At 35.0% G+C, this 14638-nt stretch overlaps 1 protein-coding gene across 2 annotated transcripts in view; it reads left to right on the plus strand.

Moving 5' to 3' along the window:
• Positions 1-286: 286 nt before the first annotated feature.
• The window catches only part of LOC110445638, a 21304-nt gene continuing 6952 nt past the window's right edge, over positions 287-14638 (plus strand). Inside the window, exons 1-10 of one of the 2 annotated variants that reach the window (XM_021490350.1) lie at positions 287-355; positions 1134-1674; positions 2386-2635; positions 3506-3677; positions 4136-4479; positions 5946-6105; positions 6973-7055; positions 7997-8156; positions 9823-10076; positions 13091-13173. In XM_021490350.1, coding sequence (XP_021346025.1) covers positions 1151-1674; positions 2386-2635; positions 3506-3677; positions 4136-4479; positions 5946-6105; positions 6973-7055; positions 7997-8156; positions 9823-10076; positions 13091-13173 — 2030 coding nt within the window. In that variant the 5' untranslated portion in view covers positions 287-355; positions 1134-1150. Of the gene's footprint in view, positions 382-1133; positions 1675-2385; positions 2636-3505; positions 3678-4135; positions 4480-5945; positions 6106-6972; positions 7056-7996; positions 8157-9822; positions 10077-13090; positions 13174-14638 lie in introns of both variants that reach the window. The other variant, XM_021490351.1, reaches the window with a different exon arrangement.

Here is a 14638-nt window from a genome sequence, read left to right on the forward strand (position 1 = left end):
GAATACCTGATTTTGCACCTGTATATATGCTCACAAGATAACGATAATTATAAGATGACTGTCTTAGCTGGAGACTATCAAATGTGGCAGTCAGATGGGACCATCGATTTTTTCCACCAGTCCTTACAATGTAACCTCATTAACACGTGTTTTTATTGGATTGGCTGCTGTGAAGTTATTAGCGAGCACAACAAACCGAAAGTAGAATACAATTTTAAACGTTTTGGTAACATTGATATAAAGTATACACTGTATAATGCACATTCTGTACTGTTTGTGTGAAACGCAAAAATGACCTCGATCATGCATACAGCATGTTGCCATCGACGCTAACCGAACCCGCATAACCAGGAAGGTAAATTACACAATGCCAGGACTTAAGTAATGCTTTTCCAGAAATCTTCTTGAAGTGTCAGTTGATCAATTTTACACCGTATTTATACAATTTATATGCGTGACGATATTTTTACGATGTCCAAATTAACACAGTTAAACGTTTAACAGAAAATTAACCAGTGATATGGCGTACTCCCCTTCAGTCTCGGTGATAAATGGTATAGAGATATGCAGTGGCAGATCCAGAGGGGTTTTTTGGGCTTCAGGAAACCCCCCCACCCTGATNCTGATATGGTAGTGATTTTTATTGTTGTATTCACTGACACTGTGATCTATACATGTTTTGTATATCTATCTACACGTACGCGACACTAAGGACTGTAAATTCATGTCGTTTACGTATAATCTGATATGCGGAAAGAGCTAGGGTTCATATATATTCACCCTTTGTCAAAATAAAAAAAAAGATTTGGAAAACATCAAGTGACAAATAAGATATTAATTGAAAGGTAAACGTTGGAAATGGGTATCAATTTGGGTACACTGACGTTACACTATAATGTTTGTGTAATGCTTCTAGAGGCATGACAAACTATACATCTATATCTATCTGTTTTTGATGGTTTTAATGTTTTTAATTAAAAAGTCAGAAGACAAATCCAATTTTTATAAGTTAAACAAATCGCATTAGATATTTATGTGAGAAATAAATTAATTTTGCTCAAAAGATGATATTCTAATACTTGTTTGACTTTCCATACGTAATATTTAATTTTCAAAATTATCTTATTTTTTAGCTTGTTTTTGAAATGGTATGGGGTCAAGCAATAGCATTGATAACACTAACCAAGTGTCAAAGCAGACAGCTCCTGTAACCGACAACACTGCTGGTAATGTACAAAATACTACCTCCACTGACAACTCTCAACCACATAAATCCAAACTGAAAAGCAGTCTGAAGAAAACTATTCAGAACTCGGATACACAAACTGTCACTCAACCAAGCACTGGCATGTCCAGGAAGCTTAATGTGTCCATTAGACCTGGGACAGAATCTCCGACTCCTAGCAAGAGGCCTCCAATGCGCACCATCTCAAAGATCATACGAGATGCGGATGATCAGCTGTACAATAGATTCCCGGAAATGAAGGATACTTTAAATGGAATAACAACATTAGGGCCATGGCTTTCCTCTCTGATTGAGGACGGAGAGGAACCCGAGGAACCTGACTGTAAGGACGTTGGGCAGCAACTCAAGACAAAGGTCCTGGACAAATTTGATATGTTTAACGAATCAGACCAAAGAAAACTGATGGGAAACCACATGGCAAAACATGGGTAATGTTGTCAAATACAGTGGCATGTTATATATGTTATCTTAATTTACTGATCGAAAGAATTAAATGCATGTCAATTTACTCATAACTGTACTTATGGAAAACATGCACACTTCAATATTATAACAAATGTTAAAAGAAAAAAAGGTAATTTGACCATATTGTTTTAAGGAACATCTTCTCTTGAACAAGGAGATTTATATCAACCATATTTGGGCGTAAGCATTCTCAGGTGACAGGGATTCAAAATTGTACAAATGGAGGGGCTGACCTGAAGTGAGTGAGGGGAGTGGGGCCTGAGTGTTGGGGCAAAAAAATGTAATATGGCATTATGTTGAATGTTTTCAGAGACTTCCTCTCTGGACCTAAGAGATGGATATATCAACCATATTTGTTGGAGGGCATTTTCATGAGGAAGTGATTCAAAATTGTACAAATGGAGGGATTACCACACTCCCTTTATGGTGTCGGACTTAAGATTATTTTTTCAGGATACATGATACATTTAACTTTCATTATTCTCTAACAAACTTAAGTTAAATTTGTTTACCTCAAAAAGTTTTTTCAGCATTTGGTAATTTCATTCCAAAACAAACAGGCAGTTCTTCACAGCTAATAATATGAGTATGTATTTAAAAAGAGCATGAAGCCAAAAATACACAGTATTACTGCTATGCTTTTATTTATTTTTTAAATATGATGTGTTTTTCAGATTTGTGAAGGATTTGGGTGATTTTTACAAGTTTCTGCTGAAAGCCCTTCCATTACCCGAGTATACTTTGGCAGAGGCTGATGACAAAGATGATGGCATCGCAGTTGTAGAACAGATGCGCCATATATTCTGGAATCTATCAGACAATAGTGTAGAATTTTGTAATGAGATAGTGGAAAACACCGGCATGATCCGATTGCTTGTCATAGACCTTCTGGCCATGAAGGAAAGAGAACTTAATCTCATCAAGGTAAGTAATATAACATGTCCCTCTTATGCAATATGCGTTCAATGTACTGATTACAGTAGCAGTTTATTAATGTATTTCTTTGTAAGTTCAGAAAAAAGGTATATGCAATGTACATACATAAATTTGTATGTATACCAACAGAATTTATAATTTTGATAATATCATTTTATTTTTATTTCATTATTTTTTTTCATGCTTTTTACATTAACTATAATAATTGTACACAAATTCAATGTCTTATGCCCCTTCCCAAAAAACGTTTCAAATGCATCGTTTTGATTATCTTCTAAGTGGTTAAGTATTTTGCAAGAGTTGTCTCCCTTCCTCCGTTGGGTCGATGTATCAGAATTTTTTAATTTTGAATGTTACAATCATAAACTTTCATTAAGTATTTTACATGAACTGAAAACTGCTCAAGCAAAATTTAACAATGAATAAATTGAATTTTTTCCTTTTCATTTAATATTTTTTAATTAAATATGGTGAAAATGTATGTTATTGTTGCTGGAAATGAAGTTCTCATTTGTCAGAGGGAATTAATCATTATATTAAGTGGAATGTGACATAAAGAAACATGTTTTACTGATGTTTCTCAGCTGTCAAAACCTGGAAGTGACCATTATTAAAATGTCCAAGTGATGTTGTTTTAAATAGATAATTGTTTAATCAATAAATGTAACTGATGTGAATGTTTCTTTTATTTGTTTCTTTTATTGAAAAATGCAGCTCAAAAAACGTTTGCTGTATCATGTATTCAGGGGTGTGTACCTGACAATCGTACATGATCAAATAGGCCTAGATCAATATGTAGATGTAATATCTATGTCAGGTTATAAAGAGACAGTTCAGCACTTTTTTACTTTTTTTCAGGAGGACTCCTTTCCGTTCGTGTCGGCAGTAGGTATCCTACACAATGTGGCTCGCTCAGGTGTTACCAAATCATTCTTCAGTGTTGTCCTAGATGAAAAAGAAACAAACGAGAATGCCCATCCGACAAATGTCTGGGACGTCCTGATGCCTTTCTTAAAGACCAAAAATATGCGTAAGTCCTAAATGTGTTTACATTAAAAGGTTTATATAACTGATATAATTACATAACAGGGATGCATGGCTAATCCGACAGAAGAGCTGACAGTTACTACTAGTATCTGTATATATTTCATAAAAGTAAAAAAAAAAAATATGTAGCAACTGTAAAATCCCTACTAACAATCTGGATCCTTGTGAACAGATGTTTGGATGATACAAATTATTTGAACTTGGTTAGGGCACAATAATAATACATGTTATACAAAAAAAATGTATAAGCAGCCCTCTTAATCAGAGGAAGTTAGGATCTAGATGATACCCCAAGCAATACCATCTTTAGTTTGCCTAATTATCAAGTTTACCTTGCCAAAATAAAATTAAAGCACGATACATGTATATGTTCTCTACATACAGGGTTAAATAGTATGAGATGTTGTCACTATATGCTACCAATGATTGTCTCCCTTACAGACATCAAGTTGATAACCCTTTTGTGCCTGGCACACATTGTTAATGAGCAACAGAACAAGGACTTGTCAGGAAATGCCTCACTGTTTGACTTCCTGTTGGAGATGATGAAAGCAGCCATAAAGAACAAAGACCGCAGACAGTATGGTTTTAGTGTAGAGGAACTGCTTGATGGACTCGCTAATCTTGCCAAAAATGACAGCAACAAGGCCATCATCATGGATAAAAAGGCCTTCCCTATCCTAAGGGACATTATCATGAAAGGCAAGAGTGAAGGGGAGAAGGCTGAGGCTCTCAAGGTTATCTGGGAGCTGGCCTTTATGGGGAAAAACAAGCAGATCTTCATGGTAAGTCAGGAAGGGTTACACACAAATGTGATGTAGATATAAACCTCAAGAAAACTCCAAATTTATCAAAGGTATTTTTATGTTTTTGCTTCTAGAAACACTAGAAACAGTAGCTGTATCAATTAATGTAAGGTTTGGTTTGGTTTGATTTATTTAGGTTTAAAGTCATTTTAACAGCTAAAGTCATTGAAGGATTTACCTCAAGGTTTGTGATGTATGTGTGTGTTTGTATGTGTGCTGGAGGCAGGGTATGTTGGTATAGTGTTAATCTGGTGTGGAATATAGAGTGCTACCTCTCTGAAATAGCATGCCAAAGGCACTCAACACAGTTTTCCACCCCTTCATAATATACTGACAATGGATAAACCAGTTGTGGTGAATACCCTAAATGCTGAACTTTAAGAAGCGAATGCCAACTACCATTTTTAAGGACTTTGGTATGTCCCGGCCCAGGAACAGGATCCATTGCTTACCCCACTTCCAAAATGTTGAAATGAGACAGCAGATCTATTTCGGTTTCTTCTATACCCCCCTAGCAGAATACAGAAGCAAACCCCAATTCTGCAGGGGGGGACCCATCGAAGGTGCCATTTTTGTACGATGTGCAGTGAGATACAGCAACCCTGAACCTACACCAGAGGAAACATTTAAGAAGAGTGGTGCATATTTGATCACAAGGACAAATGTCTTGTAAAACAGGAAATTTTTGAAAGCACCACCTTATTATCCCCATTTTGCTTATGAACAAGATGTAACAATCTACTCTTATGGTTTAAATTCTTCAAACTTGGTCTATATATAGGCCTAAAATATCTCCCATGCTATATGTATAACATCAAAATAACTAAAAGCAATTAGTAAAACATGCAAGTAGAAAATTATTTGGTGCTTTTCTGCAGTTGACAAACACATGGCGACCATGTCTGTGCTCAAATAAAGTCATGTTTACCTAGGCATGTAAATTGAATCGAATTCAGGATAAGACTATACATTGTATAGCATGTAAAATCAGAAGAAACAAGCAACGACCAGCTCATACAAAAAAAATAACCGTAGACTGCTTATAAAAAATACAAAATTTGATACACACAAATTAAAACATCTGATAACAGTTTTGTTTACATGTAAGAAAAATACAAAAAAAAATAAGTGAAGAATAATTCTTACTAGTAATTGCTGTCTAAGCTATTTATTTGTAATTGGTTATAAAGTTATCTTCAAACCTATTGTTTACAATATTAAGCAAGGTAACTGACATGTTCTTATGCATTGTAAATATATACCTATTTTTGTTCACTAAAGTTTAGCTTTCAGTAGTCATGGAAATAAATCTTGTCAATGTGCTTTTGCCTAATCTTATTTATGTACACACGGTTGTAGATATCTGAAATGTTTCTATCAATGGTCAGTCTTTATTTTCAATGTAGATATGATAGATGTGTGTAGACCTCATGTTTCATTGCCAGGGTGACAAGGACTTCTGGAAGAAGTTGTACTCACTACAGAGTGAAGAAGATCACGAGGGGGTGGCGAGGGCAGCTCAGGGTGCCTGCTTTGTTATCACTGATGGCGATCTCCAAAGCAAAGCTCCATCCGGCGTCAAAAGCTTCAGGAAACCTGCGCCTGGTATAATCTTACAAAGTTCTTAACATATTTTCCTTTACCTTCTTTTGAAGTCAATGCATTTCAGTTTAAAGTCCGGGGAGATTCAGGAAACCTGCGCCTAGTATCATCTCACAAAGTTCTTTACATATTTTCCTTTACCTTCTTTTGAACATGTTTGGATACTGGGCAGTACAAATCTTGTTCAAATGAACTACCTTGCCCCATTTTCATTGTCACAGGGGTAAAGTGTTTAAAGATCCTTTAAAAAAACTTAATACTGAACCAAAAAATGTTGGCCTGTATCTTTATTTAGCTCATTGAATTATTTTGGATCTTGGTCCTGTTTTAAGGCTTCTGGTTTGAGATTTATCCCAAGTGAGCTAATCAGGATCATTTAGCCTCTTGTTTTCACTGACTTTTTTAATCTTAATATGAAAGTAATTGAAGGAAGACAGATTGTTAAGAAAAAAGGTGCTATATTTGAGACAATTAAAGTCGCAATGGTTGTGTTAATAATGAAAGGAGAGGAACAAACTTTGGAGTAGTGAAAGGGGGATGGGAGATTTGTATCATTAGGGATAATTGATGATTCAGACGGAAGCCTGGGAATCTTCATGGGCGAGTGGACATTTGACTGATTGCTATTACAAGTTTGAAAACAGCATTAAGGTATTTCTTAAAAAAAATCTTCTCATTAACAGCATTTAAGAATTTAAATGTAGCTTGCTTTCATGTCATGAAAAAGTGTTGCTTTGTTTTTAGTCAATTTAAAATATATCAAAGTTCATCACCAAGTCAGCATGTTTTCACATTTTCCATTTTGTTAGAATGAAATATGTTATTAGTTTAACAGTCGTCACTATAATCACCTGAATTTCTGTATCACAGCTGTGCCAAAGGAGGAGAAGAAAGAAGAGGACCAGCATATAATGATAAGTTACAACTGGGCTGACCAGAAAAAGTTACTTAAGGTAACAGTAAACAACAATATCAATAGTTTGAGGATCTTATATACCGCTTTATCACAACCTAGTTCGTAGGTTGTCTCAAAGCGGTTCACAAATTATCATCCGTGGTTATAGGGCCTTTTCAACCAGCCAGTATCTTTCTCAACTCCCTGGGGAGCATACATACAGCCCATGCTGCCATTTAGGCGCCCACAGCTAGCATTCAACAATTCTAGCACTGCCCAACCACTTACTTATCTACAGCTGAGTAGACTGGAACAAGCGGAGTAAAGTATCTTGCTAAAAAAAAAAAACAGTGCCATGCCTTGACTCGAACTCGCAACCCTTTGGTCAGGAGCCCGGCATCCTGCCACTAGACTACTGCAACATTGTAATGCCAGACATTTCTATCAGAGGATAAAAATTAATAAAGTGAAAATTGGTCAAAAGCATCAGTGTTACGTAGGATATTTTAGATAACACTTTATTTTCTTATTCCTGTTTATTTTATACCTTTCAATGAATCTCACTCAGGTGTAGTATGGTGTTGTGAAGGCCATGGTAATATTACCCTAACCCTCACCAATGGTAAAGAGATACTCTTTTCCAAAACTTTGAAAGATAACTCTCTTTGCAAAGAAACATCATTTTGTTGTTCTGTACATGTAAATAATATAACTTAGATCTCTGGTTGAGAAATTTAGGGCAGGCCAAATGTTGGTCTCTGATCAAACTTGGTCGATATTTGAATAATTCAAAGACAAAGATTTTGCTCCAAATTGAACAAAAATTGTGAAAAGTTATTTAGCATACAATGCTAAGATTGGGCGACAATTCCACACAAAAGCTTATTTAAATATGACTGGATTCTGATGAAACTTGGTCATTTGATCCCAGTTTATTTTTCTGTGTTTCATAATGAATTATGCCATAATGATGACATTTTATGGCTGGATTTTTCTTAGGTGCGTGATAGCCTCCAGGAGGTTGGATACAAGGTATGGATGGATGTAGACAACATGGAGGGAGACATCCTTGATGCCATGGCTCGTGCTGTAGAGAATGCCCAAATTGTCCTCATATGCTACTCTGAGAAATACAAGGAAAGCAAAAACTGTAGAACAGGTATTAACATTGAATTCATATATAAGAAAGTCTGTTTTTAAAAGTTTAAACATGATAAATATTAAGATTGTTCTTCCCAAAGCAATACTGCCATATCTTATTATGGTATGGTGAGTGTATCTTTGAAGTTTTCATTTCTACTGAACTTATTTCATTGATGAATAATTGAATATTTTGATTCAGCAGCTGTCTTAAGCTCCAGGTTAGTGGCAGAAGAATAATCACAGTAAAAATATGCAAACATTTTCATCAAGATTGTCCTAATTCTTGAAATTAAGATCAAAAGGGCTTTTTAAAATCTTCATTATGTCAATGTTTTACACCAGTTATCATCCTTTTGTCACCATTTGTAAGTTACTACAGTTATTGTCCTTGGCCTTTATCACTAATGTTACTTATCATGTCCTTTGTAACCTTTTTTACTGACCTTGACCTTTGTTATCACTGTTACTGATCATGACCTTTGTTATCACTGTTACTGACCAAGTCCTTTGTAACCATTTTTACTGACCTTGACCTTTGTAACCACCATTACTGACCATGTCCTTTGTAACAACTATTACTGACCTTGACCTTTGTAACCACTGCTACTTACTTTGATCTTGCTACTACTGTTACTGACCTTGACTTTTGTCATCACTGTTACTGGCAATGACCTTTTGTTATCACTGGTACTGACATTTGTCACTTCTTTCCCTGATGTTACAAACTGTTAACTTCGTCACCACTGTTCCTGACCTTTTCATGTGTCTCCACCTGTTATTGCTGATATTTTTGCTTTGTTTCCAGAGTTTACTGAACCAGTCTCTCTGTTTCATCTCTTGTTAATGATCTTGCATTTCAGCATTACCTTTTGCTGACCTTGCCCTTTATCATCATTGTTCCTAACCTTGCCCTTTATCATCACTGTTCCTGACCTTGCCCTTTGTCATCACTGTTCCTAACCTTGCCCTTTATCATCACTGTTCCTTACCTTGTCCTTTGTCATCACTGTTCCTAACCTTGCCCTTTGTTATCACTGTTCCTGACCTTGTCCTTTGTCATCACTGTTCCTGACCTTGCCCTTTGTCATCACTGTTCCTGACCTTGCCCTTTGTCATCACTGTTCCTGACCTTGCCCTTTGTCATCACTGTTCCTGACCTTGCCCTTTGTCATCACTGTTCCTGACCTTGCCCTTTGTCATCACTGTTCCTGACCTTGCCCTTTGTCATCACTGTTCCTGACCTTGCCCTTTGTCATCACTGTTCCTGACCTTGCCCTTTGTCATCACTGTTCCTGACCTTGCCCTTTGTCATCACTGTTCCTGACCTTGCCCTTTGTCATCACTGTTCCTGACCTTGCCCTTTGTCATCACTGTTCCTGACCTTGCCCTTTGTCATCACTGTTCCTGACCTTGCCCTTTGTCATCACTGTTCCTGACCTTGCCCTTTGTCATCACTGTTCCTGACCTTGCCCTTTGTCATCACTGTTCCTGACCTTGCCCTTTGTCATCACTGTTCCTGACCTTGCCCTTTATCATCACTGTTCCTGACCTTGCCCTTTTTCATCACTATTCTTAACCTTGCCCTTTGTCATCACTTGCTACTAACTTTACCTTTGTCATCAATAGGTCCAGACATTGCCTTTTCTTACTACCTGTTAATACCCTTGCACTTTGTTGATCAGAGGCCCAGTATGCCTACCAGGTGAACAAGGAAATAGTTCCAATATTGATGCAGACCAAATACAAACCAGAGGGCTGGCTTGGTATCCTGGTCGGATCCAAGTTGTTCTTTGAATTTACAAATAAGTACCCTTTTGAGTCCAAGATAAGAGATCTGATACGGGAGTTGGAGAACCGATTTAGAGTATCGTTTAGGAGAGATTCAACACCGAAATTACACAGCCTTGTTTCAGCAAAACTTCAGCAAGTCAAACAGGTTGGTAAAATAATGATAAACTCAGCAAAAATTGTTTACCCATTACTAAAAACAATAAATTACTCTGATATTAAGTAACGTTAGGCTTGGGCTTAAAAAAAAATGTTTAAAAAATACTACTTGTATCTTATTTTTCTCTATTTAAGGTTAGTCATCATTTTCACAAATGAACAATATATATACATTTGAGATCATCTACCTGGACCCTGATTAACATGTATCTTCTACACATTGATGTTGTGTGATATCACTTATACCTTTACACTTGATATATCACCTACAACTTTACACTTTGATATATTACCTACATATTCAGACTTTTATGTATTACCTAAATGTACAACTTGACACTGTGAAATACATGTATCACCTACAACTTTACACTATGATATACCACCTACAACTTTACACTTTGATATATCACCTACAACTTTACACTGATGTATCACCTACAACTTTACACTGATTTATCACCTACAACTTTACACTGATTTATCACCTACAACTTTACACTGATTTATCACCTTCAACTTCACGATGATTTATCACCTACAACTTTACACTGTAATATATCACCTACACCTTTACAATGTGATGTATCACCTACACCTTTAAAATGTGATGTATCACCCTAACCTTTACATTATGATATATTGCCTACAATTTTACACTTTGATATATCACCTTCACCTTTACACTATGATATATCACTTACAACTCTACATTTTGATGCATCACCTTTACCTTTACACTGTAATATATCACTTTTAACTTTGCACTTTGATATATCACCTACACCTTTGCACTTTGATATATCACTTACAACTTTACACTTTGATATATCACCTACAATTTTACGCTTTGATATATCACCTACACTTCTACATTTTGATGCATCAATTATACCTTTACACTTTGATATATCACTTATACCTTTACACTTTGATATATCACTTATGCCTTTACACTATGATATATCACGGGACACCTACAACTTTACACTTTGATATATCACCTACACCTTTACACTTTTATGTATTACTTTTAACTTTGCACTTTGATATATCACCTACACCTTTACACTTTTATATGTCTCTTATACCTTTACAATGTGATATATAACTTATACCTTTACACTTTGATATATCACCTACACCTTTACACTTTTATATATCACTTTTAACTTTGCATTTTGATATATCACGTCAAACACTATACTTTGATATATCACCTACATTGTACACCTTTACACTTTGATATATCACATACAATTTTACACTCTTTGATATCACCTTTACCTTAACACTTTGATATATCACCTACACATTTATTCTTGTATATATCACTTATACCTTTATACTTTGATATATCACTTATACCTTTACACTGTGATATATCACCTACACCTTTACACTTTTATATATCACTTTTAACTTTGCATTTTGATATATCCCTAAATTTTCACACTGTGATATATCACCTACATCTTTACACTGTGATATATAACTTATACCTTTACATTTTGATATATCCCCTACACATTTACACTTTTATATATCACTTTTAACTTTGCACTTTGATATACAACTGTATCCCCAAACCTTTACACTGTGATATATCACCTACACCTTTTCACTTTGATATATTGCCTACAACTTCACACTTTGATATATCACCTACACCTTTACACTGTGATATATCACCTACACATTTACACTTTTATATATAACTTTTAGCTTTGCACTTTGATATATAACCTACAACTTTACACTGTGATATATCACCTACACTTTAATACTTTGATATATCACCCACACCTTTACAATGTGATATATCATCAACAACCTAACACTGTGATATATCACTTATACCTGTACAATGTGATATTATCACCTACGCCATTACAATGTGACATATTACCTCAAACTTTACACTGTGACATATAACTTATACCTTTACACTTTGATATAACACCTACAACTTTACACTGTGACATATTATACCTTTACACTCCGATATATCACCTACAACTTTACATTTTTATATATCACTGATACCTTTACACTTTGATATATAACCTTCAACTTAACACTGTAATATATCACTTATACCTTTACACTTTGATATATCACATACAACTTTTCACTTTGATTTATAACCTACACCTTTACACTTTGATATATAACCTACACCTTTACGCTTTGATATATCACCTACAACTTATTACTGTGTCATATTATACCTTTACACTCCGATATATCACCTACAACTTTACATTTTGATATATCACCTTCAACTTTACACTGTAATATATCACTTATACCTTTACACTTTGATATATCACCTACACCTTTACACTATGATATATCACTTACAACTTTACATGTTGATGCGTCACCTACACCTTTACACTTTGATATATAACCTACAACTTCATACTTTGAAATATCACCTACACCTTTTCATTTTGATTTATAACCTACACCTTTACACTTTGATATATAACCTACACCTTTTCATTTTGATTTATAACCCACACCTTTACACTTTGATATATCACCTACAACTTAACACTGTGTCATATTATACCTTTACACTCCGATATATCACCTACAACTTTACATTTTGATATATCACTCATACCTTTACACTTTTATATATAACCTTCAACTTTACACTGTAATATATCACTTATACCTTTACACTTTGATATATCACCTTCACCTTTGCACTATGATATATCACTTACAACTCTACATTTTGATGCATCACCTACACCTTTACACTTTGATATATAACCTACAACTTCACACTTTGAAATATCACCTACACCTTTACACTTTGATATATCACCTACACATTTACACTTTGATATATGACTGACAATGTACACCTCACTCACTGCTGGTTTATGTTTTATATGTTTTGTGTCAAAGATATATTATACACATGCACTATGCTTTGGAAGATGACGGGAAATGAAAAATTAATATTGTTTTGTTTTTATTAACCAGACTAACCTAGCAGACAAAAAATCGATGTTAACATGGACCAAGGATGACCTCAGCGAATGGTTGACTAGAAACAAGCTGGAAGCGTATGTATTTACTGTGCATAGCATACATGAACACAACATTAGCCTGTATAAAGTGAGAAGTGACCTTTTCCGACACAGTAGCTGGGTCAGATATACATAATTTATATGTAACAACTATAACAAAGTCACTGGGGTCAGATTTTCTCTGTTGCTTTGTTTTACCACATAGATGTAGAGAAGGAAAGGTAATATGAACACCTATATGATGTATTGATTTGAAGCAATAACAACGATGTTCCTGGGGAGGCTTGTTATGATTAAAACACAGAGGTTAGAGCTACATGATCTGATTAACATAGTAATCATACACTATCCTGTCTATCCTACCTAATTACCAGTATGCTACCCCAGTGTGTCCTTAACCTGTTACATCTGTAACCATGTACTAAATGATTTATGTTTTTCTTAAGTGGCAAGTTGAAAATCCTTGGTGTGGCTAATATAGTTGGTATATGACCTTATTTATTGAGCCAATGCCAAAATAACTGGATCTTTAACTGTGTGAGATCATTCACACAAGTTCTTGTCCATATCAAATCCATGTACATGTATATTCATATAAAGTAACAAAGAATGTTCCATACAGGCTAGGGTGCAGAAGGAAGTTAGAATTGTAAAGTTTGGCATTCATTTATGTAACTTAATATCGCTTCATTATAAATATATATTATCCAGTTTTATGAAAGTTAATCATATTAACAATTTACTTAAACCACCAAATTTGACATACATTGTAATGCAACGAGTTTCCAACTCTGAACATTTATAGCATAACTTATTTGAGTTGCTATTCTGTTCAGAAGATTGGTTAATGGTTGAATAACTGTCTAGTGGGCAAGGACGGCCCTGTGTTCTCCTTGTTTCTATATATAGGATCTTACATGAAATTCCATTTCAAATGAGATTTATGAAATGAGTCTAAAAATAAAAAATAAAATTAGCTAGACTCTGACGAGCTAAATTGAACAATTCGTGGCAACTTTCATAATTTCAAATGAAATGAAAACTAGTGTAAGATCCTTTTCATCACATAATCAAGATTTGTGGCATTCATTCGTGTAAAACAACAATTTTCATGCAACCTTGAAATGTAGAAATCAGCCATTTTTACCCAGTGCGTAGGTCTGTGACGTCATGTTCTTGTCCTATGTGTGATGTCACAATGGAAACAATTGAAACTTAAAACCAATCACAGGGCTAAAAGGTCATATTACATGGGTTAAGACGCAAACATATATGACATGGGTATATTCACTGGACAACACAGTACATAATGTGATAAAAGTGTTTACATGCACATATAGCATAATAGCATTTGTGAAACCAATGGAAAATGTAGTCCAAGCAACCATGACTTAGAATAGGCTGAGATATGTTTTCAGTTTTTAATCAGCCAGATGTGATCTGAATTGTGGTCTCTATTGCCCTAAGCAGGTGCTTTAGTGTGTGTGTGTGTGGGGGGGGG

Source organism: Mizuhopecten yessoensis, unplaced genomic scaffold (genome assembly GCF_002113885.1).
Source record: "Mizuhopecten yessoensis strain PY_sf001 unplaced genomic scaffold, ASM211388v2 scaffold2329, whole genome shotgun sequence".
Classification (NCBI taxonomy): Eukaryota; Metazoa; Mollusca; class Bivalvia; order Pectinida; family Pectinidae; genus Mizuhopecten; species Mizuhopecten yessoensis.